A 26072-nucleotide genomic window follows, 5' to 3' on the forward strand; every position below is an offset into this window, starting at 1 on the left:
TGTCACATTTTAGGCAAAATTTTTTTTAAGATAATCCTTTTACATAGTTTTTTAATTGAATTAATCTTTTATACACCGATGGTGTATACACCATTACTATTGGTTGTATGACAACTCATCTGAATTTAATTTTAAAATTCAAAAATTTGTTCATGTGTCATGCATTCAACCGTGATAGTGTACACACTATTAGTACATATAAGATTTATTCTTTTTAATTGTATTTCGTATTTCACATACAACACATCACTATGGTATATTTTTTTATAAAAATTCTAAAAAATTGCTAGACCCTTTTTGAATTGCAACTTTCGAAAATTTTTTCTCCCAAAGACTCCAATGTAAAAGCACTATTTACATCTGTGGTGATAGGTTGTCAACTTTTAGTAAGCTGATTATCGTCACATGCGAAAGTCTCACGTCCGTGGATCAAAAATCCAAGTCCCAGCTAGGGGTGTGCATCGAATTCGAAATCGGTAATTCGGAAGTTTGAATTCGAAATTTTTTGAAATTTTGGTATCTGATAATTCGACCGAATTTGATTTCGAATTCACTAATTCCGAATTCACCGAATTCCGATTTCACCGAATTGGGAAAATTTTATATATTATTATATAATATAATATTTATTATGTAATATAAAATTTATAATATTAGATAAATTTTATATTACATGTATAAAATATATAAATATATTAAAAACGAATTTGAAATCGAAATCGGAATTCAATTGTGAATTCGAAATAGGAAATTCCGATTTGGAAAACTCCATTACCGAATTCAAACCAAATTCAAAATATATGAATTCGGAAAACCCAAATTCAATTCCGATTCCCGATTTACCGATTTCAAAAATTCCAAATTCAATTCGAATTCGATCGGTAAATTAGAATTTTTCGATTTTGCATACCCCTAGTTCCAGCTCCTAACCAGCCTTAGGTCTATCTACTCCTTCATGATCAAACGGTGGAGTCTTGCCTTTTTGAGTATCTTATCAGTCTTGCCTTTCAAATATGGTGACTAATTAACCAGTACATAAATTCCACTAAATTTCTCGTACTAGTACTATTTAAACCCCATCTCCGTGTTTGGTTTTGGCTACCCTTGGTTAAGGTTTGGATTCTTTATGATTCCGGTTCTGTTTCCTTTTTAGTTATATAGTTAAAAAACTTATGCTAAAGTGATATGGCAATAGATTTAGAATAACAAAAAAAATAAAATAAATATAGAAAATAAGATTTTGATTTTATTATTTTCAACAAGGAAAACAAAAAGCTATACAAATTTTATGAAAGAAAGTCACATTGTTGAATGTTCCTAAACATATTACATAAAAGAAAAGAAGCATGATTTTTTTTAATTGAAATTGAAATGAAATAAGGAAAAATGTCTCAATTACTCGATCATCTTCATTGCTTGCAACAACTATTTTTGATAGAGCTATTGCTCCTTTATAATTATCCAGCAACAGCTCCAAGGTCACATGTGAGCTTTTTTTTTTTCCGTGTAAGTAAAAAATCTCGTATTTAAATTTGTCACTTACACTTTCATGGGTGAGGTTTAAAACTTGTGGTGAGTGTCATTGATGTCCAACTAAAGATACCAAGTCAAGTAGTGATTGAATTCCTTATCTTTACCCCAACCCAGACACTTATTTTTCAGGTGACTCAGAAAACGAAAAAAATCCCAAACATATGATGCATGTGCTGCAAGTACGAGAAACGCGTCGACGTCTTGCTCGTACAAAGAAACTTCGTTCACACATTCTATATAAGGGACCCCAGGAATTTAACAAGACAAGCATCCAACACCAATGGAAGACCGCGTCCAATTTGAACCATGGAGTCACTTGGATGGCAAAATTGTTTTTGTCACGGGTGCATCTTCTGGGCTTGGCAGAGAATTTTGCCTAGACCTCGCCACGGCCGGTTGCAAGGTCGTGGCAGCCGCCCGTAGACAAGAGCGGCTTAAGTCTCTCTGTGACGAAATCAACCAACTATTTCCCTCTCCAAGCACGTCATCTACGGTTGAGTTGGATCCTAATTCTACTCGAGCTGTGGCTGTTGAGCTTGAGGTCACAGCTGATGCCTCCACCATTGAAACGTCCGTACAAAGGGCTTGGAATGCATTTGGACATATTGATGCTTTGGTTAACAATGCTGGTGTAAGAGGTATGCAAGTTATGTTATATACTATTTGATTTATGGTTATGCCATGCACCACAGTTACTAGTGATCATTTGTGTAAATTTTTAAACCAATCAAATGACTGCATTTTTATTTATTAGAAAAACAAAAAACTAGTTTCACAGAATTACAGAACTCATCTTCTTCTATGTAAGTTGAATAAGAAACAGACAGGTTTTAATTAAGTAGCTGGTTCTCGAAATCCTCATATAGACTGGTAATCTTTCTAATTTTGATGCTTCCTTGTCTGTAACAGGTTCAATAAGTTCATCACTGGATCTTACTGAAAATGAATGGAATTCTACAGTGAGAACAAACCTGACTGGAGCTTGGCTAGTGTCCAAGTATGTTGGTAGGCATATGCGTGAGGCAGGCAGAGGTGGCTGTATTGTTAATGTTTCATCAATTTCTGGGCTGAACCGAGCACAAATGCGGGGTTCTGTTGCCTATAGTTCTTCAAAAGCCGGCATGGACTCCATGACAAGGGTATGATTAATATGATTTAATTAATTGCATCAGTGAGTTAAGCATGAAAAACTGATTTTGTTGCCAAAAACTTTTGTCTTAAGTCTTAAGAAGACGTGCAGATTGAAGAGGTTTTGCTTCATGTATCATCATCTTTGCCATACATTCTAGGGATAATTTCAGAAACCTCTCTTGAGGTTTCTGACAATTTCACTCAACGCTCCTCAGATTTAAAAAATTACACTTACCTCCCTTGACATAGTAAAATGCCTATAATGCCTTCCACTTGGTAGACAAATTTAACATTAAGGCAATAAATTTACAAAATCCAAAAAATTCTATTTTTCTATCCCTTGTCTATTTTTTAATTAATATAATCTCTTTCAATTTTGTGGATATTAGCAAACTAAAATTTACAAAAGCAGCGGAGAGAGCAGATTATGTGTCAAATTAGAAGAAAATGAAGAGACTCGAAATGATAGAGAAATAAATAATGAAATTGATGATTGAAATAGGAAGAAGAACTGAAGATATAAAATTTGTCATATTTTGTTTGTTGCCAAGAAAAACTTTTATAACATGTCAATAATTACATAAGGATATGTTTCATTGTATTAGATATTTTTTATTACGATTTTATTATGGAGGAAGTAGAATTTATTCTCTAATTTTGAAATATTAATATTTTTAAGGCTATAAGGGAATTGTAATGACGGCTCTATATCAGATTAGATTGTATTAAAAAAAGTATTTGAGCATTGGTATTTAATTTTAGGTACAACTAGTTATCAATGGGCATTGTGTGTGTGTGTGTGTGTTTTTTTCTTTTTCTTTTTTTTTGCATGGCAAGTATTGATATTTTATATGCAATTTAGGATTTTTTGCATGGCTACTTAGTTTTAGAACTTATGTTTGGATGGTTTTTAGGAATTAAACTTGTTGATTTATGCAAAGTGCAGAAGAAAATAATTGAGTATACTATATTTTTCTTTTTCAGTTTTGTACAAAAGGACAATTTATGATTTTTGTAAGAAAATCTATTTTGTTGGACCTACATTGTTACTAAACATGAAAAGTAGGGGAGCTATAAGTAATTTTTAAAACCTGAAGGGAGTTCTCTGTAATTGTTCAAAACCTCAGGGGAGGTTTGTGAAATTATCCCTATATTCTAATATGTTCTTTATTTTTATTTTTTTAATGTTTGATAAAAATTAAAAAAAAAAGATGTGTACAATGCTTATTATTGGGTACATAGGGCATCAAGTCACTTTTTTTCTTTTTTTCCTAATCATGATGGCCTTGGAATTACAGATAATGGCCTTGGAATTGGGAGAGTACAAAGTCAGGGTGAACTCAATAAGCCCTGGACTTTTCAGGTCTCAAATCACAGAAGAGCTTGTAAAAAAGCGCTGGATTAATAATGTGGCAGAGAGAACAGTTCCATTAAGAACCTTTGGCACATCAGACCCAGCTTTGACATCACTTGTTCGGTTCTTAATTCATGACTCCTCAAGCTATGTATCAGGCAACCATTTCATTGTGGATGCTGGATATACTTTACCAGGAGTTCCCATTTTCTCTTCACTTTGAATTTTAATGTATGGACCCTAGTTTGATGCTATTTAAAAGAGATTCTATGAAGAAATAATTATGAAAATCGAAGGATTACTCGGATGACATCTTTTATTAAGCAGGACTGTGGGATCAACTGTATCTTAGGAAGCTCGAGGATTTGAAAAAAAAAAAAAAAAAGATACACGATTTTATTATACAGTAACATCTGCATATCCATATGTATGTTAAACTATTTGTGTGCATTTTGTACCATGATCTACACAGCTTAGAGTAGAATACGATGCTACATCTGTAACCTTTTTTTTTTTTTTTTCCTGACAAAGCGTTAAGACAAGCAATCTAAGGGGAACCCACTAAAGCACCATATCTACGTAATTGCTGACTGGAAGGGACTTCAATAGATCTTAAACGCTCACACTTAACTCTTTACCAGATCGATGTGGGAGAAAGGGGAGGGGAAACACTCGACGACGCGGGCCTAGCTATTACCACCTCTCGTAAACTCTTGTTTCTTTCCAACAAAGCGTTAAGACAAACAATCTAAGGGGGACCCACTAAAGCACCACATCCAGGCAATTGCTGACTGGAAGGGACTCCAATGGACCTAAAACACTCACACTCGCCGACAATGCTATATCTGTAACCTACAAGCAACAAGAATGACCTATCTAATCTAAGATAACATCTAGCTGTCTAATCTAAACTAATTGGTGAAGTTCTAAGTGATTTGAATAACCTGCTCCTCAGAAATTTCAAAATCAAGAGGACTGCTCCTATTATATGTGAAACACAAACAGGACATCAAATCCGCATTATATCAAGAAATAACTTGCAATTTCACGATATCCTTCAAGTTTATAGAGACATCAAGGAAGATACACCTTCAGATTTTTCCAGCTTTTACAACAAGCAACAAAATATGAAGATTAAATCCAGTTATTTTCAGGTTCATTCCAAAAGTTGATTTCCAACCATCATATGTATGATTATGTTCAAGTCTGTGCCAAATTTAGCTCTTTTCAGGTTTTAATCCGAAACTTGATTTCCTATCATTTTATGATTATTCTGGTTAAACATTTGGGTAAGGCAAAGTATAATACGCTGATAAAAAGAATAGTACTATGCAAAGAAGAATCCTACTAGAATTTAATGCAAAAAGTCAAAATATAGAATCCTACTCGAATTTTAGAAATTATGAAATAGAGTATGCTCTTGGATGGATTTTGGAATTTTGATAACAGCAAATGACTATACACAAAAATATCTTTTAAATTTTTTTTTTAGAATTTTGTGTTAATTGGTATTACCGTGAGTTCCCCTAAACTAAGGTTTGTAAAGAAGGAGGTTTAACATCTGAGATTGACTCAAAACTAAAAGTATTGTAGTGAGAATAGTGGTTAACACATTGATAATCCGATTACATTTTTGGATCCACGGGTTAGGCACTAACACCAATACGAAAAGATTAAGTGTCATACCTGTTGTGTGTGTGTTGCTGTATAGAGAGATTCAAAAATCTATTTGGTTGAAATATTAGTAATCTTGACAGGACATAAGCAATTCTAGAAAGAAGGATGTGAAGCCAATTTTTTTTTGTGTATATCATAATGTGATTCTTAAAAATACTTTGATCCTAAAGTTCAAGAATTGCAAAGTGATCAAATTAGTATTCGCTGCAAGTTGAATAATAAAATATAAAAATTTGTAGCTCATGGCCCTCTCTATACCTTATAACCTTTTTGTTGTCATTTAATGGTCTTTTCTTATTTCTTGGTTATTATTGTTTGAGAAGACATGATTTCTATTGATGAGTAAATAATATTTACTTGAAACCATACTTTGGATACTACTTACATGCAATGTTTTTAAACTCGGACCGGTCAGTGAACCGGAGAGGTGGCCGGTTCGCGGTCCGACCGGTCCAACCGGCTGGTTCAAAGGTTCACTGTTTTTTTTTTTTTTTTTAAGTACTAAGCAGGTTTCATTCTACACTTGAACTTTACCAACATAACTTAATTTAAGTTATGATAATAATAAATTTTCTAAAAGTTATACACAAAACATGGAATGATAAAATATAATTAAAATATCATAATTCACCACAAGTTTTCATAAATTCATTATAAACATAAATAGATACAATCCAAATGTGCACCAATTATCACAAATAAAAACACAAAAAATAAATAAATTAAATATTGAAATTCTTTTACAACCTTTAAAAAAATCCATAAAAGAGTTCAAGTTAAGACAAACTATTTGAATAGCAAACTTTTATCAGTGGCATGAAAAGCAACCACACCACCTTCACAATTTCATCAACTTAAGCTGAAAAAGTTAAAATTTTATTATAAAAATATAAATCTAATTGCTCAAACTAAAAAAAAACTAAAAATTTTTGAAAAACAAATATACAGTTAAACACATAAAAAATTAATTGCTACTAAACATTACTAATTAACATGTTATATTAAATTCAATGATCCTATACCATTAATTATTTTAAATTCAATTATCAATAGCTTCGATTATGTGCCAACTACCATATTTTTGACCAACCCAATGTTATTATTTGTAATTCCTACCCAATTCCTACACGGATGTGCACTACTTTTGAAAAAATTTCATCCTTAATTAATCGAATAAAAATAAAACAAAAATGAGGGAAACATATGAAAATTGAGGGGAAAAAGAAGAAAATGCAAAAAATCAACTAAAGATAATAATATAGAAAAAAAACCTTGAAAAGAAAAAAATTAAACTTACTAAAATGTTGGAAAACAAGAAAAGTTGAAATTTTCAACTTGTTTACAATCTGCTAAAGATAATAACCTGATAATAATGGTGAAGACTTGAGAAAATCTTGTTGTGGATATTTGGGTTAAAAATGGTTAAGAAGAAAAAATTGAAAAAAAAATAAGAGAAGAACTTGATGTTTTAATATATTTTTTAATCAAGTAGAATTCTCAACAAACTTAAGTACAGTCTAGCGGTAAGATTGTCATATTTAAACTTGGAGACCCAAATTCGAATCTTAACTACACCATTCTTGATATTTTGTTGAAGAATTTAAAAAACCGCCGGTTCGCGGTTCTTAACGGTTCGCACGGTTCGTCCGGGTTTCAACGGTTCTCCATAAACTTCCGGCTTTAGCATTAGACCGGACCGGTGACATGGCTGGTTCACGGTCCAACCGGTCGAACCGGCCGCGTCCGGTCCGGTTCTGAAAACATTGCTTACATGTTTTCAATTTTGTCCTCTTTTAGTGCCAAAAAAAAAAAATGTCCTCTTTACTGTCTGGGACTAAGCTTAGAAACCTTGGAATGATCCGATCCAACTACATTTGCTAATAAAATTATTTAAAACTAAAGTTGAGAAAAACTAAAATTCTACAGCATACCTTCATGTACCATAAATTCTTGACCAATTCTTAAATAAGCTTTTCCAGTTTTTAAGTGCAAGTGATTTCGAGTCCAAATCTCTCACTTACACTCCTTCTCTCAGTATCACCCAACTCATCTCCTCGCTGACCTCTTAGCTGAGCTTAAGCGTAGTTATTATCAAAACCTTGGTCAAAGTCAGCTATTTAAAGCTTTAAGGCCGTTAATTCGGACCTTATTATTGCATGAGGTGGGTACCCGACCCAGAAGGCAAATGGTTGTCCTGGATCCATCTCATCTGTCTGTCCAGCGATTTGGTGATCCAATCTTGAACATTTTTGTCATTTACCATCTTGAGAGCCCTGAGCACTCAAGTAGATCCGATATCTTCAACCGGTCACAATGTATTTGTTGAATTAATCTCTTTTACACTATCAAGATATTTGTCATACCATCCAAATTTAAATTTAAATACTAAATTATATGTATATGATATGTATCTAAACTCGCAAATATAAATACTGACAGTGCATAAAAGATTTATCCATATATATTTGCTAATTCTCTAACAGTTAGGTTCTCAAGATCTCGCTTAACTGATAGAAATATTAATCAGATTGATCATTATATCATTATTTCCGCTCTCAAATTTTCTTCTTTTTCTCTATCTTTTGTAAAGTTCAGAGTTTGGACTCTGTGGCACCTAATTTTGCACATCTCCCTGCTTGTGGCACACATCAACTCACATAGGCCGCAAGTATTGCAGGTTATAACCAGCGAGCATTACGGGTTACACACCACTTCTTACGCATCTCACCAAATAGATGATTTAGGAATTAGACAATAGACATAAAAAAAAAAATGTCACTTCATGAAAAATTTACGTCATTTTGTGCACTGCATAACATTGCCAGATAGTATATTTGGGCTAATTGGGATTCTCTGTCAATTTATCATACTGTTGATAGTATGCATTAAGTCTGATTATTTTTATAATGTTTTTCATATGCTATTGTCTTATTATATCTATTTGTTACATGTTACAAACCAATTGGATAGCAAATATATTACAAAATTTTTTAAAAGATTCTTTTGACGCATTTTTAATTACTCTTTTTAAAAACATATATATCACACCACTAATTCTCGTCTAGATTGTCACATTTTAGGCAAAATTTTTTTGAAGATATTCCTTTTATATATTTTTCTAATTGGATTAATTTTTTATATACTGAAAATATATAGACCATCACCATTGATTGTATGACAACTTATCTGAATTTAAATTTAAAATTCAAAATTTGCTCATATATCATGCATTCAACAGTGATAGTGTATACACTGTCAGTATATATAATAATTACTTTTTTAATTATATTTCTTATTTCACATACAACACATTACTATGGTATATTTTTCTATAAAAATTCTAAAAAATTGCAAGACCCTGTTTGAATTGCAGCTTTTGAAATTTTTTTTCTCCCAAAAACTCCAATGTAAAAGCACTATTTAGATCTGCGGTGATTGGTTGTCAACTTTTAGTAAGTTGATTATCATCACATGTTTTTGACCAAAAAAAAAAAAGATTATCATCACATGCGAAAGTCTAACGTCCACCTTCATGGTCAAACGGTGGAGTCTTACCTTTTTGGGTATCTTATCAGTTGCCATCAAGACCTTGGTCCGTGTTAGCCTTTCAAATATGGTGACTAATTAACCAGTACATAAATTTCACTAAATTTCTCGTACTAGTACTATTTAAACCCCATCTCCGTGTTTGGTTTTGGCTACCCTTGGTTAAGGTTTGGATTCCTTATGATTCCGGTTATGTTTCGCTTTTAGTTATATAGTTAAAAAATTTATGCTAAAGTGATATGGCAATAGATTTAGAATAACAAAAAAATAAAATAAATATGGAAAATAAGATTTTGATTTTATTATTATCAACAAGGAAAACAAAAAGCTATTCAAATTTTATGAAAGAAAGTCACATTGTTGAATGTTCCTAAACATATTAAATAAAAGAAAAGAATCATGATTTTTTTTTATTGAAATTGAAATGAAATAAGGAAAAATGTCTCAATTACTCGATCATCTTCATTGCTTGCAACAACTATTTTTGATAGAGCTATTGCTCCTTTATAATTATCCAGCAGCAGCTCCAAAGTCACATGTGAGCTTTTTTTTTTTCCCGTGTAAGTAAAAATCTCGAATTTAAATTTGTCACTTACACTTCCTGTACCAGCCAATCCCTTTCACTCTCACGGATGAGGTTTAAAACTTGTGGTGAGCGTCATTGATGTCCAACTAAAGATACCAAGTCAAGTAGTGATTGAATTCCTTCTCTTTACCCAACCCAGACACTTATTTTTCCGGTGACTCGATCAGAAAACGAAAAAAATCCCAAACATGTGATGCATGTGCTGCAAGTACGAGAATACAAAGAAACTTCGTTCACACATTCTATATAAGGGGCCCCAGGAATTTAACAAGACAAGCATCCAACAACAATGGGAGACCGCGTCCAATTTGAACCATGGAGTCACTTGGATGGCAAAATTGTTTTTGTCACAGGTGCATCTTCTGGGCTTGGCAGAGAATTTTGCCTAGACCTCGCCAAGGCCGGTTGCAAGGTCGTGGCGGCCGCCCGTAGACTCGAGTGGCTTAAGTCTCTCTGTGACGAAATCAACCAACTATTTCCCTCTCCAAGCACGTCATCTCCGGTTGAGTTGGATCCTAATTCTACTCGAGCTGTGGCGGTTGAGCTTGATGTCACAGCTGATGCCTCCACCATTGAAACGTCGGTACAAAGGGCTTGGAGTGCATTTGGACATATTGATGCTGTGGTTAACAATGCTGGTGTAAGAGGTATGCAAGTTATGTTATATACTATTTGAATTATGGTTATGCCATGCACCACAGAAATTTCCAAAATCACTAAAAAATGACAAACGACTATTAAGTCAAATTTATCCTAGTTATCGACTCTTTTTTTTTAAAAAAAAAAAAATTTCTAGCAGGAAAGGGGTGGAATTTAATAAACAGGGAGGGACAAGTGGTTTAGAATCTGAGACCTCTGTTCTTTCAAGAGTTCTACTTTTTTTAATTTTTCAGTCTGGAAAGAGATCCATTCCACTTGCTGTATCTGATGCATTGGAAAGAGATCCATTCAATTTGCAACATCTGATGCATGTATCTGCTGTTATTAGTGTCGATTTTTAAAATCAATCAAAAAACTAGTTTAACAGAATTACAGAAGGCATCTTCTTCTACCTAAGTTCAATAAGAAAGAGACAGGTTTTAATTAAGTAGCTGGTTGTCGAAATGCTCATACAGACTGGTAATCTTGCTAATTTTGATGCTTCCTTGTCTGTAACAGGTTCAATAAGTTCATCACTGGATCTTACTGAAAATGAATGGAATTCTACAATGAGAACAAACCTGACTGGAGCTTGGCTAGTGTCCAAGTATGTTGGTAGGCAAATGCGTGAGGCATGCACAGGTGGCTGTATTGTTAATGTTTCATCAATTTCTGGGCTGAACCGAGCACAAATGCGGGGTTCTGTTGCCTATAGTTCTTCAAAAGCCGGCATGGACTCCATGACAAGGGTATGATTAATATGATTTAATTAATTGCATCAATGAGTTGAGCATGAAAAACTGATTTTGTTGCCAAAAACTCTTGTCTTAACAAGACGCGCAGATTGAAGAGGTTTTGCTTCATGTATCATCATCTCTTTTTATTATCTTTCAATTTTGTGGATATTAGCAAACTAAAATTTACAAAAGCAACGGAGAGAGCAGATTATGTGTCAAATTAGAAGAAAATGAAGAGACTCGAAATGGTGGAGAAATAAATAATGAAATTGATGATTGAAATAGGAAGAAGAACTAAAGATATAAAATTTGTCATATTTTGTTTGTTGCCAAGAAAAACTTTTATAACATGTCAATAATTACATAAGGATTTCTTTCATTGTATTAGATATTTTTTATTACGATTTTATTATGGAGGAAGTAGAATTTATTCTCTAATTTTGAAATATTAATATTTTTAAGGCTATAAGGGAATTGTAATGACGACTCTATATCAGATTAGATTGTATTAAAAAAAAGTATTTGAGCATTGGTATTTAATTTTTGGTACAACTAGTTATCAATGGGCATTGTGTGTGTGTGTGTTTTTTTCTTCTTTTTTTTTTTGCATGGCGAGTATTGATATTTTATATGCAATTTAAGATTTTTTGCATGGCTACTTAGTTTTAGAACTTATGTTTGGATGGTTTTTAAGAATTAAACTTGTTGATTTATGCAAAGTGCAGAAGAAAATAATTGAGTATACTATATTTTTCTTTTTCAGTTTTGTACAAAAGGACAATTTATGATTTTTGTAAAAAAATCTATTTTGTTGGACCTACATTGTTACTAAACATGAAAAGTAGGGGAGCTATAAGTAATTTTTAAAACCTGAAGGGAGTTCTCTGTAATTGTTCAAAATCTTAGGGGAGGTTTGTGAAATTATCCCTATATTCTAATATGTTCTTTATTTTTTTTTTTAATGTTTGATAAAGATTTAAAAAAAAAAAAAGATGTGTACAATGCTTATTATTGGGTACATAGGGCATTAAGTCACTTTTTTTCTTTTTTTCCTAATCATGATGGCCTTGGAATTACAGATAATGGCCTTGGAATTGGGAGAGTACAAAGTCAGGGTGAACTCAATAAGCCCTGGACTTTTCAGGTCTCAAATCACAGAAGAGCTTGTAAAAAAGCGCTGGATTAATAATGTGGCAGAGAGAACAGTGCCTTTAAGAGCCTTTGGCACAACAGACCCAGCTTTGACATCACTTGTTCGGTTCTTAATTCATGACTCCTCAAGCTATGTATCAGGCAACCATTTCATTGTGGATGCTGGATATACTTTACCAGGAGTTCCCATTTTCTCTTCACTTTGAATTTTAATGTATGGACTCTAGTGAGCGAATGACTGAGAGTGTATTAGGAAGCTCATGAATGAGTGAGAGTGTATTAGGATGCCAAAAAAAAAAAAAAGATACACAGCATATCCATATGTATTTTAAACAATTTGTGTGCTTTTTGTACCCTTATAAATACATGACACATTTACCTCGTATGATTTTTATATTTTTATTATATAGCCCCCTTATGATTTAATATTTTACCATACAACCCCCTTATAATTTTTAAAATATACACATAACCCCCCTTGGTTAATACAAAAATTTCAACTTTACATAAGAGTAATTTTGATATTTTAGGTAACGCTATTATGAATGATCATTCCCGTCACTTTGACACTTTAATCCAAATCATAAGGGGGTTATGTATCGCTTTTGAAATCATAGGGGGTTATGTAAAAAACGCTAAATCACAGGGGATAAAAGTGGAATTTGCCCAAAAAAAAAAAAGATACACGATTTTATTATACAGTAACATATGCACATCCATATGTATTTTAAACAATTTGTGTGCTTTTTGTACCATGATCTACACAGCTTAGAGCAGAATATGATGCTATATCTATAACCCTTTTTTTTTCCCGACAAAGCGTTAAGACAAGTAATCTAAGAGGGACCCACTAAAGCACCACATCCACGCAATTGCTGACTGGAAGGGACTTCAATGGATCTTAAACACTCACACACTCTTTACCAGACCGATGCGGGAGAAAGGGGAGGGGAAACACTCGACGACGCGGGCCTAGCTATTACCACCTCTCGTAAACTCTTGATTCTTTCCGACAAAGCGTTAAGACAAGCAATCTAAGGGGGACCCACTAAAGCACCACATCCAGACAATTGCTAACTAAAAGGGACTCCAATGGACCTTCGACACTCACACTCGACGACAATGCTATATCTGTAACCTACAAGCAACAAGAATGACCTGTCTAATCTAAGATAACATCTAGCTGTCTAATCTAAACTAATTGGTGAAGTTCTAAGTGATTTGAATAACCTGCTCCTCAGAAATTTCAAAATCAAGAGGACTGCTCCTATTATATGTGAAACACAAACAGGACATCAAATCCGCATTATATCAAGAAATAACTTGCAATTTCACGATATCCTTCAAGTTTATAGAGACATCAAGGAAAAAAAAAAAAAAAAAAAGAAGATACACCTGCAGACTGTGCCAAATTTAGTTCTTTTCAGGTTTTAATCCGAAACTTGATTTCCTATCATTGTATGATTATTCTGGTTAAACATTTGGGTAAGGCAAAGTATAATACGCTGATAAAAAGAATAGTATTATGCAAAGAAGAATCCTACTAGAATTTAATGCAAACAGTCAAAATATAGAATCCTACTTGAATTTTAGAAATTATGAAATAGAGTATGCTCTTGGATGGATTTTGGAATTTTGATAACAGCAAATGACTATACACAAAAATATCTTTAAAAAATTTTTTTTATATAGAATTTTGTGTTAATTGGTATTACCGTGAGTTCCCCTAAACTAAGGTTTGTAAAGAAGGAGGTTTAACATCTGAGATTGACTCAAAACTAAAAGTATTGTAGTGAGAATAGTGGTTAACACATTGATAATCCGATAACATTTTTGGATTCACAGGTTAGGCACTAACACCAATACGAAAAGATTAAGTGTCATACCTGTTGTGTGTGTTGCTGTATAGAGAGATTCAAAAATCTATTTGGTTGAAATATTAGTTATCTTGACACGACATAAGCAATTCTAGAAAGAAGGATGTGAAGCCAATTTTTTTTTGTGTATATCATAATGTGATTCTTAAAAATACTTTGATCCTAAAGTTCAAGAATTGCAAAGTGATCAAATTAGTGTTCACAGCAAGTTGAATAATAAACAATAAAAATTTGTAGCTCATGGCTCTCTATATGCCTAATAACCCTTTTGTTGTCATCTAATGGTCTTTTCTTATTACTTGGTTATTATTGTTTGCGAAGACATGATTTCTCTTGATGAGTAAATAATATTTACTTGAAACCATACTTTGGATACTACTTACTTGTTTTGAATTTTGTCCTCTTTTAGTGCCAAAAAATTTTTTTTTCCCTTTTTTTTTTCTGGGACTAAGCTTAGAAACCTTGGAATGATCCGATCCAACTACATTTGCTAAGAAAATTATTCAAAACTAAAGTTGAGAAAAACTAAAATTCTACAACATACCTTCATGTACCATAAATTCTTGACCAACTCTTAGATAAGCTTTTCATTTTTTTAAGTGTAAGTGATTTCGAGTCCAAATCTCTCGCTTACACTCCCTTCCCCGTATCACCCAACCATCCTTTCGCTGACCTCTTAGTAGAGCTTAAGTAGCTTCAAGTGCTATAGCTAGATTATATCCATAATTGTTACTTTTGTTTGATTTGTTCTTTACTTACTTTTTAGATATAAAGTGATTTTTCCCCCCAAATTATGAATGGGTAAATTTTATTCACTAGAAAACCTTTTATACATGGTGTAACATGGACCATAGGGTTGCAAAACAAATCGAACCACTCACGAGCAGCTTGAGTCAAGGTTGGTCAACATCGAATTCGAACTAATTAAGTCGAACTTTTGTTCAAAGATTTCAACTCGTTAGCTCGTGAGTTAGCTCGATTATATATATATATATATATTTTATTTTAATAGTAAAATTACACATATATATTCCTAATATTTTATTATTTGTTAAGAAAAATTATTATTTTATTTAATTTTTAAAAATAAAAACAATTTTTATTTTTATTTTTTTAAACTCGAACTCGACTCAAATCTCAAGCTTTATATTTCGAGTTTGTCAAGTTCGAGATTCATAAAACTAGAGGCTCGACTCAATTAAGTCAAAAATTCGATTCGATTGCACCTCTAATGAACCACATGATTTTAATATACTTATTTCATGCATATACCCACTCAAGGTTGGACAACATAAAATATTTGGCCAACCCTCAGATGATCTGAAATAGCCTCAAAAGCTATAACTGGATCATACCAAAGATAGTTATTATTGTTTGAGCGGGCTTTCCCTCTTCTCAACTGTCATTGGGCCTTAAAGAAATTTTTCCTTCCAAAAAATTCCAAGATAATCTATTGACCTTATTGTCTTGAAAGCCTACACCCAAAATCACATCAAATTTTGTGTGGATAAACGCCAGCTGAAAATAAACGCCTGGGATTGCCTCAAGAGTTGCCGGCTTTTGAGGTTAATTCTGGGATTAGGTTTATAAAACAACAAAAGTCTGATTCAGGCTGTTGAAAATAAACGCCAGCTGAAGAACGCCCCCTCCATTTCTTCGAACTGCAGTCGGGGAAGCCATTTTAGTATTTATCGATCGAATTCTCCCCTTCTTTTTTTCCTTCAAATTTTTGATGGGTTTAGTTTTTCCTTTTTAGGCCCCTTTTTTACACACACACACACACTTTATTCGATCAGAGGCTTTACTCATATATAATTCAATAGACATTAGACCTTCTTTACCGGATGTTTTACGTTAAAGCAAATGGTTTCACCGTACACCATGCAAATGTTTTATAAACATATTATTTTCTACAGCATCATACGTCACTTGGTATCATTTTTTTAATACACCACCGTAAATCACTACAATGACATGGTTCTATAAGGCCCTTGAGACCTATGTTTTCAGAACCGGACCGGATAGCGACTCGGCCAAGGTCAGGGGTCAATGGGTTCGACCGGGGGTCAATAGGGGTCGAACCGGATGACGTCATAAATAAAAATTATTTAAAAATTAAAATATTATATTTATAATATCTAATAATATATTGATATTAATAAAGGTATATTCATATATATTTGATGTTTCAAATATATTTAACAAGAAAATATAAAGAAATTAGAACAATTAAGTAGCAATTTATATTATTTAATAAATATTAACAAGTTTAGAATTAAAATTATGAGTTTAATTGAAAAATAACATCAAATTTTAGGACAATATTTATAAAGTATCAAATATTTGAGGTATATCGATAAGTTTTAATAATTTAGGGGGTCAAAACATAATATTATAAAGTTTGAATTTTTTTTAAAAAAAATTACTGTTGAACCGAAAAAACCGGTTTTTTTTCCGGTCAAACCCGGTTTTTGACCGGCTTTGACCGGATTTTAAATTTTCGGTTTTTTAATAAGACTCGGACCGATTACCTGGCCGGTTCCCGATTCGACCGGTTCGACCGGCCGGTCCGGTCCGAGTTTCAAAACAGAGCTTGAGACCTCACAAGTTCCATTTTCTACAAGTTTGCCCTTGGATGTAATTGACTGATAAATAGTACCAACAAAAATTTAGGCTTAATATAACTGATTTTAAAAATTGGGTAACAAAATTTATAATTATCAATTCACCCCAAAATGGAGTAAAATGGAACTTGTGAGGCCATGGATCCCTTCTTAAGTAATCGCATAATCTGTAAGTGAGCCAGCACATAAGCTCTACCTAAATATTTGCCTTGTGTACAAACCTGTTTAAATTGTGTTGCTATGTGCGTGCGAGCGTTGTGTTCCTTTTTACTTTATTTTCCCCCTAATCTCTCTTCAACAAATCTCTTTGGTCTATTCGGGCGAGATAGTTAACTATGTTTAATCTATTATCTATGTGTTGCTGTTTGAATTGCTATTTTCTGAAATTTTTGTACAAAAATATACTGTCACAATTTGATGTATGTGAGCTAAAAGATGATTCAAAAATGTGTTTATGAAAAACATAAAAATTTTTTGGAAAAAATGATTTTTCAAACAAGGGTGTTAGAAAAAAAATTCTTTGTTTACTTATAGTTTTCTAATAAATTTAAGTAGGGATAATTTCAGAAACCTCCCCTGAGATTTTTGAAAATTTCACTGAGTTCCCCTGAGATTTGAAAAATTACACATACCTTCCTTATCATTTAAAACGATAATTTTACCCTCAAATATTTTAATGAAATTTCCATATATAATATGCTTATAATTAAAATGAGTTTCAAAATTATTTTTTCAATCTTATTCCTTTTTCTTTTAATTTTTTGCCAATAAAATTGTAGAATTACTATTATTGCCTCTAGTTTCTATTGTAAGTTTGTAACCAAATGTCGAACTAGTATTTTTTTTTACGAGTTAATTTTATATGTAATCCAATGTTTTCGCTAATCTTTGTTTTCTATTTTTTGGTATTAAAATTAACAATAAATCAAAAAAGAAATGGCCCAAAATCACTACTAAATTATGATAATCCCACTAGTCAAAATATTCATAAACTTTAAATGAATTATTTCAACATTTTCTTTTCTATCTTATAAATCTAAATTCATAATAAAATACTATCAAAAGTATCATATCATAATGACAAAATTATTATTATTATTATTTATCAAAAAGTAAATATGGACATGAAAAATTTGGCATCTTTTCCTTATAATTATACTAGATAATCTTATAATTGTATAGAAAAATGAATTAAAACTCATTACATAAGGGTATTTTTGGGTATTCATTTTAAAAATTGATCTAGTCAATATTATTTTAAGATTTTGTTACTAAAGCTATCAAATCAAAGGAGGTAAGTGTAATTTTTCAAACTTTAAAGGAGCTCAATGAAATTGTCGGAAATTTCAGGGGAAGTTTCTGAAATTATCCCATTTAAGTATAGTACCCGATGGAACCTTCTATTTTATTTATTTTTCCTTCCATTTCCGTACAGTCTTCATGAATGACCCTAGCAGTACAGTATGGATTTCGATTCCTGAATCTGAACCATTCCACATAATCATCGAGTACATTTGTACAGTCCGATTGATTTCACATTCCACTTATAAATTCTTTCTTCTTACCCGGTTCGCCCAGCCCAATTTCGTGCCGTGTGGTGCGTAATCAACCTCTTCTTCTTTCTCCCCATCAGAGGCCAAACTCATTTTCTCCACTGAAGAAGAAACGAAGTTGATTATCATCACATCACATGCGCAAAATCTGCGGAGCAAAATCCAGGTGCCAACACCTAACCACCCTTAGGTTCCACCTTCAAGATCAAATGGCGGCGTCTTACCTTTTTGGGACGAGCCCGCTGAATTCTTACCTTTTTGGGAATGTTCAGTGGCTATCAAGAACTTGGTGCGAACCCACTGAATTCTCTACTTAAGACTATTTAATCCCCCCACTCCGGCTCCTCTTTCGGCCATATGGAAATGACGAGCCAAGTCGCGAGCCGGCTGAAGCCATGGCAGGAGCTGAGGGGCAAAGTGGTGATGGTAACCGGCGCGTCGTCCGGGCTTGGGAAAGAATTCTGTCTCGACTTGGCTAAAGCCGGTTGCAAAATCATTGCCGCCGCTCGTAGAATCGACCGGCTTGAAACCCTCTGTGATGAGATCAACCGAATGAGTTTTAATTCGGACGAGTCTAAAACGAGTGAACTCAGGGCCGTGCCGATCAAGCTTGACGTTAGTGCCCATGGACCGGCCATTGAAGCCGATGTTCAGAAAGCTTGGGACGCGTTTGGACGCATCGATGCTCTTGTGAATAATGCCGGTGTTAGAGGTGATATTTCGTATTTCTTTTTTTTTCCTTATTTTTCCCGACAATTTGAATTTTCTTTTCTTTTTTCATGTAGATTTGACTTTCCAATGTTATCTCTTTTTCTTTTTTCTTGCTCATTTGAATTTGGATTAGTTGCTTAAAAAACGCTTAAATTTTGGTGTTAGCGCTTCGATCATATTTGTTAATGGAACTTTTGTTCACTTTTTAAATCATGTGTGAAACTTAATTGGAATCTAGAAAGGAGAATTTTGGTACCGGGGTATTCAAGAAAAAGTTGAATTTATTGGTTAGCTGGGCTTGGCAGCTGTTAATTCTCAAAGTTTTAATTCCCAAAGTTTGAACTGAGATTTTGATTTTGCATGATGGTTAAAGATTTAAAAAAAAAAAAAAAATTTGTGCAAGTTTCAGCTATTGAGAATTAGAAGGAAAAGTTGTGGCCTTTTTCAGTAGGGGAGATTAGATTGATTTTGGTGGATACTTTTGGACCTCAATTGAAGTTAAATTGGAACAAATTCACATTGAGTATTGGATTTTTGAAGGCCTAAATTGAAGTAGAAGATGCAATCAACTCGGGCGCTAGCTTACACCAAAATTTTTTTACGGAATTTCTGAAAACAAAATTGTTAGATAAAGTTATCATATATGCCCAAGTGGAAATATGGTCCGATAAAAGGGTATCGTTCTTTTGTTCTGAAAGGTACCCTTTCGCATGTAATTGATCGGCAATTTGGAGGTTCATTTCTAAGATGTTGATCTCCCACTAACTTTTGTAACATGTTCTTTTGCCGCTCGTATATAATTTTTTAAATGGTACGCTTTGACCTTGTATTTCGCTCTTGATGTTGTACAAAAATCTCTGCTGTACAAAAATCTCTGCTTAGATAAAGTTCAACCTATTTAAGTTTGATTATGTTAGCAGTTGCAATTCATTGAGACACGTGTGACTACAAGTTGGATTTCTTGCTGTACCTGCATTGGATAGAGTACCAGTGATTTAAAGGAGAATCCAAGTTGTAGTTTTCATTTTCATTTTCATTCGACTGGAATAGATAACATAGGGATCCTGGATTTCTTTTCTGCAATTCCCTGCTAAGAATTAAGCTAGTCAAGTTATGCTTTGCTAGTTTTGATCCATCTAGCTTCATAGGGTTATTGAGCACTTCATTATATCAGTTGGAGTTCTAATATAAGAATGTATTTTATGCTTGTGAGTTCCGGATGTCTAGAAAACATTCCAGGTGAGGAGCTTGTTTAGGACTCTGAATGACAAGCTATGAATTTAGGCTTCTGCAAATTCTTGAAGCATCACTTCTCCAGTTTCATACATGCATTATTGTTTTCGCATTGAATTTACATTCTTTGTACAATAATTAGCCCTGAAAATCATGGCTGAACATGCTGAGATCCACAACCTGCGTACTTCTTATTCCCATTATGTGGATTGCAGGCCGTGTGCATACTCCATTGGATTTATCTGAGGAAGAATGGAATAATATCATTAAGACTGATTTGACTGGAACATGGTTGGTGTCAAAGTATGTCTGCATTCACATGCGTGATGCTAAACAAGGGGGATGTGTCATCAATATATCCTCCATTACCGGTCTTGATCGTGGACAGTTGCCTGGAGCTCTAGCATATGCGTCAGCAAAGGCTGCCATTAACACAATGACAAAGGTCTCACCCTTGACCGTTCCTAAGTTTAATCTCTGATGGATAAAATACCAGTATTTGACTTGCCATGAGCTTGAATTTAGATATAAGTAGTTGATTGCTCTTGGATTGCCATCACGAATCTCACAGATTCTATCAGATCTGCACAGCATGCTTTCTATTTGTGTGCATATGAGGGATATAATAAAAAAATATTAATGGGACCGTGTCAGCTTCATATACAAATGAAGCTCAGGTGGCTATTATCTTGGGTTGTATCTGGCGTGAGGCCTGTAATTAAATTAGTAAACATGATAGACTGTGCTCTTAAATATCCATATGCAATAAGATCAAGTTCTGAGTCATATGCCGAAGTGCTTCTGTTAACCAACGAAACTTAAGTTTCTTGTTGTCTGGAGTTCAAATAAGTGTTAAATGTAAGGGTAGTAAAAAAGATATCTCATGTTAAATTCCAATAAAAAAGATCTGTGTACTAAAGTTACTTGATTTACCTGCATCCTGATCCTTTAAGTGTTGCACTTGTCTGGCTGTGTGTATGGAACCTTGTTTCTGAAAATAAAGATCTTGTACATCCTAATGGTATTCATTGAAACATCTGAAATTGAGATAAGCTGAAGATACATGCAACAGCATTGTAGCTGTACATCATACTGAATATGTGCCCTCTTGCTGAATAAGTGCTTTGAAGAAAGTCCTATATGCTCCTGATATCATACAGCATTAAGTTGTTCAGAGTTTTGTTACGTCCGGTAGTTTGATAGTAAAATTAAACTGGTTTATAGCACTCAGCATGGATCTAAATAGCCAAAAATTTTAGTAAGAGGTATATTTTTTTCAATGAAACTAGAAGAAACTAATATTATTATCTTAAGTTCTAAGCCAGGCAATAAGATTTCCAACTTGACCTTTTGTACAAGGTTTTAGTAGATGGCCGCTAGTGCCATTGTTGGTATTAAGTTAGACAGGCAGAAATGTGGTAACTGTCAATCTTGCTGCGTAATAGTTGAATATACTTGGAAAGGGCTGTTACATATTCTGTTTTAGATCCTCAAATTCTAGTTGAATTCTTTTCTCATTCCTGGAGTTAGTGATTTATGATGCGTTTGGTGTTGATATGTTCAAGCCCTTTATCATATTATCTGAGTTTTGTCATTTATTTTTGCTGGATTACTACTTCAGATTTCTGACTTTCACTCCCTTTATGAACCAAAGATTTTTTGTGTTTTATTTATCCTTTTCTTTTGCCGCTTGTTCAAATCATAAATAGGTTATGGCAATGGAGCTGGGGAAGCACAAAATAAGAGTGAACTCAATCGCACCTGGAATTTTCAAATCTGAGATTACTGAGGGACTCATGGAAAAAGACTGGTTGAAGACTGTTACTCTTAAAACTGTCCCTTTAGGAACATTTGGCACCATAGATCCAGCATTGACATCACTTATTCGATATTTAATCCTTGACTCTTCTGAGTATATATCAGGCAATATTTTTATTGTAGATGCTGGAGCAACCTTACCCGGTATTCCAATTTTCTCCTCTCTGTGAATGTCTGTCTATACACTTGAAATCAATTATCTGTAGCACAGAACTCTATGTTGTTGAAGCAAGTGTTAAAAAAAAATAAAAAAGTTCTACTGGTTTTAGTTTTCCAGTTTTGCTTTTAAAAGATTCTGAGTGCAGGGAAACTGTGAATATCCTTTCATTGGAGGATCATTCTTTCTCCTTTGTCTTTGGTTCTTGTTTCATCAGTAAGTAGTTAACCAGTTTCTCTGTGTTCAACATGGGCTGTTGGGTTCTTTTTCTGTATCTGATTTTTTTCTCCTAACAATAGTGAACACGGGGATTCACAAGCTGAAAGAACATTTGTTTGACACTCAAGTTTTACACAAGAAATTAGATACAGATGGCTCTCAAGTCTTGCATTAGCACCTCTGACAAATTGTAGTTGGGCTTAGCAGTTGAAATCAGGCTGGCATAGGCGTCCGCATTATAAACTGCCATCTTTGCCCCAAGCAGACCAGAAGATGCAGTCGACTAGTATGCATTTGATATAAAAAATTTCCAAATCTTCGAACCAAAATGTAGCTAATGTTTCCTAGACATGCCTTCCAATGTAGTAGCAAACAAGATTTTATCAGTCCAGAGTCCTATTTCCTCTTAAGGTGGCTGCTACAGCTGGGATTTCAAAAAGCATGGAAGCCATTCAGTTAAAACTGGGTATCACTTTGCCTGGAGTTTTCGGAACTTGAGAGGAAGCTCAGGCTTCCTCACTGGATCAATCTCGTGAACACCAACAGCGGGTCTCGAAAGTAATGTGGCACCTGAAAAGTTGCTGCCGGGCTACAACTATTTTATATTGAGACTACTTCAAAATGCTTGTCCAACGAACGGGGCATGATTTATTAGAGGATGCTCGGTTACACTTATATGTCTGAGATGTGCCAAGGCAGAGGAAACTATATAGAGTATGAATTTGTCAAGAAGGTGTGACAGGATAGAGTCTATGTGGAATCTCCTTTGATAAAGCAACCAGGAAGGGGTGAGCAGGATATATATTACAGCAACCTGGAGGAATAGATTGTTGCACACTTGCTGACAGAGTCTACGTGGAATCGTCTATGCAGAAGGTGGCAACAGCATGCTTGGAAGCCAATGAATTGTGCCAGGAGATTATGCCACTCTTTAAAACAGAGTGTACTGGCCTTTTGAAGTATCTGCAGAACCTCAGGAAGACAGGAATTCTCCCCTGGAAGTTAAGACCAGTACTTGGTCATATTTTAGTACCGTCTCATGTTTTCACTCAGGTTATTATTGTTAATGTAGATAGGAGCGACATAGCTAGAGCTTATGATTTAGCCATTATAGCTAGATGCAAGGATGATCAATGTAATGATGAAACTCAGTTGTAATTTGGATTTAAATGAAGTATAATGGTTTTCGTTTGAAAAAAAAAAGTAGGAAGAAAAAAGAATTAGGAATTTTGCAAATGTGCCTTGTGTAATTGGCAAATGTGCCTTTCCCTCGCAACACCCAACCCATCTTAGCAAATATGCCTTGTGTAATTGGAGAAAAAGTTTTGCAACTGCCCACTTCGGATAAAAAGTCCAAACGAACAGTTTTAGAAGAATATAAACCTAATCACTGGAAAGGAAACAAATTTGATTTTCATTCTTTTATGGTACAAATGCAACCATAGGACTAGGCATGATGGGGCTAGCCGTGGTAATTAAGAATATTCCATATTAATAAAAAAAAAATTCTATAAAAACCTAATGTTAAAGTGTATGAGCATATCTGTTGCGTATCGAGTTACATGGCCAATTTGAAAAAAGTTTGATAATTTGAATTTTGTAATTCGGTAATTCTACTGGTACTTAATGCGCACTACATTTGTTGGATAGAAAGCAAGCTGACAAATAAGTAAACTTAATCCCTTTCCCTTTCAATCCTTTCCTTTCCCTCCTTGAAAACCAATCCAAATATAAGAAACCTTACCCCCTCCATTTCTTTTCCTTTCTTTTTCCCCCATTCCCTCAAAACAAACCATGCCTAAGGCTCCAGTTGGAAGTAGTGTTGTTAGAACTAGACCAGACTGGTCAATCAGAACTGTCCAACCGTGAATCGATCTTCTTCTTGCTTTGGTTAGTAGCATAAAATCGCTTTAGTCAAAAACAAGTCAAAACCTTAACAAATTAGCCAAACCCATAACCTTGTCCGACTGCTTTATCCAGTTCTCAAACTTTTCTTTCTTATTTTTCCTAAACATAATTTAAGTTACCTAAGTTGTAAAATTTTTATTTATTTAAATGAATACAAAAATATCACTCACTTAGTGTAAACACTAAAATTATTCACATTTCTAAATGATTTTTAAATCAAAAAGTTTTCATCCCTATCATCTTATCAATTTATCATTAGTGATTCCAACTTACATTAGAAAGTCATATTTGCAACAGAATGATCTCGAATTCGATATAACTTGTTTTAATTTAGTTTTCAAGAGTTTTGAAGTATGCATATATTTTAAACATGAATTTAGAATTTGATATATAATTTTTAGGTTATATTTGATTACGTGCCTAATATTTTTGAAACACTTTGTATAGCTTGTCAAAATATAACAAAGAATTTAATTTCAACATTTTTTAAAAACTTATAAAAATATAAAATAATTATGACATCATGCTGATATTAGGGATGGCAATGGGGGCGGGTGCCCGCGGGGGGCTCTCGGGGCGGGGGTTGGGGCGGGGGGTGGGGCGGGGGCGGGGGGGAATTTTTTCCCCCCGCTTAGAAACGGGGCGGGGGGCGGGGGAGTATACCCCCGCCCCATCCCCCGCCCCGCCACCCGCAAAACAAAAAAAAAAAAAAAAAAAAATATATATATATATATATATATATATATATATATATATATATATATATATAATTATATATAAGCCAAGCAAAGCAGTAGTTGAGCAGAAAAGAATTGATTACCCACAACCTTATCAATCTGCTTGGTATATGATACATAGCTACTTGTGCCTAATACACTATGATCTTTTGTTACAGGATTGTACGATCATTACCGCATTGTAAATGTTCTAGGTGGGTTCTAGGTTCTTTTACTACAGTCCAGTAATCTTAAATTGCATCATCCTTTCAAAATTAGTGAGTTAAAGCAGGACCAAAACCACATACTTGCAAAGCATATTCATCAATTGATTCGCCTCTGATTGGCTTCTCACTCGAGGGCCAGCCTCATATTTCCAGGAACTTTGGAGTTTGCTATGAGCTCTTAAAGCAGCTTCAAAACTAGGAATTCGCACTGGATACTATCATGAAAATATTTGATCAAAGTCACAAATTTGATTCTTGGACAAAATGTTGTTAGCTTCAACACGAACTCTGGGATGCAAAATCCTATGAGCAGAACTACCATTTCCGATTGGAAAAGCTCCTTGACCCAAAATTCTCAATTTATTCATGTGTTTGGGGTAATGATCATGAAGATTTGGGAATCTACGTTATTCTCAATATAAAATTTTATTAACCCCGCGGGGGCACCCGCGGGGGAAGCGGGGCAAGGCGGGGCGGGGGCGGGGCGGGGCGGGGGGAGCGGGAGGCGGGGGACGGGGCGGGGGACGGGGGGAACTAATAGGCAACGGGGCGGGGGGCGGGGGAGAGGTCCCCCGCCCCAACCCCGCCCCGTTGCCATCCCTAGCTGATATTAGTGGATATTTTAGAACGATCCGATTGATCCAATTAGTTAATCCCTAATTCAGAGCTTAGTC

General features: G+C 34.1%; 3 protein-coding genes across 3 annotated transcripts; all 3 read left to right on the plus strand.

The window, feature by feature from the left end:
• The first annotated feature begins 1813 nt into the window (after positions 1 to 1813).
• LOC140008554 (uncharacterized) lies at positions 1814 to 4325 on the plus strand. The gene is made up of 3 exons (XM_072053291.1): positions 1814 to 2171; positions 2443 to 2672; positions 3963 to 4325. Exons 1-3 carry the CDS (start codon positions 1814 to 1816, stop codon positions 4239 to 4241), a joined length of 867 nt encoding a protein of 288 aa, XP_071909392.1. The 3' UTR covers positions 4242 to 4325.
• A 5701-nt stretch (positions 4326 to 10026) lies between these two features.
• On the plus strand, positions 10027 to 12740 carry LOC113693151 (uncharacterized). Its single transcript, XM_072053292.1, has 3 exons — positions 10027 to 10474; positions 10986 to 11215; positions 12283 to 12740. The coding sequence occupies exons 1-3, from the start codon at positions 10117 to 10119 to the stop codon at positions 12559 to 12561; spliced, it is 867 nt and encodes a 288-aa protein (XP_071909393.1). The 5' UTR covers positions 10027 to 10116; the 3' UTR covers positions 12562 to 12740.
• Positions 12741 to 18509: 5769 nt separating this feature from the next.
• On the plus strand, positions 18510 to 22447 carry LOC113691864 (uncharacterized). Its single transcript, XM_027210188.2, has 3 exons — positions 18510 to 19121; positions 20569 to 20798; positions 22063 to 22447. The coding sequence occupies exons 1-3, from the start codon at positions 18767 to 18769 to the stop codon at positions 22339 to 22341; spliced, it is 864 nt and encodes a 287-aa protein (XP_027065989.2). The 5' UTR covers positions 18510 to 18766; the 3' UTR covers positions 22342 to 22447.
• Positions 22448 to 26072: the final 3625 nt, after the last annotated feature.

Source organism: Coffea arabica, chromosome 6c (assembly GCF_036785885.1).
Source record: "Coffea arabica cultivar ET-39 chromosome 6c, Coffea Arabica ET-39 HiFi, whole genome shotgun sequence".
NCBI classification, from domain to species: domain Eukaryota; kingdom Viridiplantae; phylum Streptophyta; class Magnoliopsida; order Gentianales; family Rubiaceae; genus Coffea; species Coffea arabica.

Coding starts and splice junctions, on each gene's coding strand:
- LOC140008554 (XM_072053291.1), top strand. CDS start 1,814: ATGGAAGACCGCGTCCAATTTGAACCATGGAGTCACTTGGATGGCAAA. Junction 2,172..2,442: donor TAACAATGCTGGTGTAAGAG/GTATGCAAGTTA, acceptor TGTCTGTAACAG/GTTCAATAAGTTCATCACTG. Junction 2,673..3,962: donor GCATGGACTCCATGACAAGG/GTATGATTAATA, acceptor TTGGAATTACAG/ATAATGGCCTTGGAATTGGG.
- LOC113693151 (XM_072053292.1), top strand. CDS start 10,117: ATGGGAGACCGCGTCCAATTTGAACCATGGAGTCACTTGGATGGCAAA. Junction 10,475..10,985: donor TAACAATGCTGGTGTAAGAG/GTATGCAAGTTA, acceptor TGTCTGTAACAG/GTTCAATAAGTTCATCACTG. Junction 11,216..12,282: donor GCATGGACTCCATGACAAGG/GTATGATTAATA, acceptor TTGGAATTACAG/ATAATGGCCTTGGAATTGGG.
- LOC113691864 (XM_027210188.2), top strand. CDS start 18,767: ATGGAAATGACGAGCCAAGTCGCGAGCCGGCTGAAGCCATGGCAGGAG. Junction 19,122..20,568: donor GAATAATGCCGGTGTTAGAG/GTGATATTTCGT, acceptor TGTGGATTGCAG/GCCGTGTGCATACTCCATTG. Junction 20,799..22,062: donor CCATTAACACAATGACAAAG/GTCTCACCCTTG, acceptor AATCATAAATAG/GTTATGGCAATGGAGCTGGG.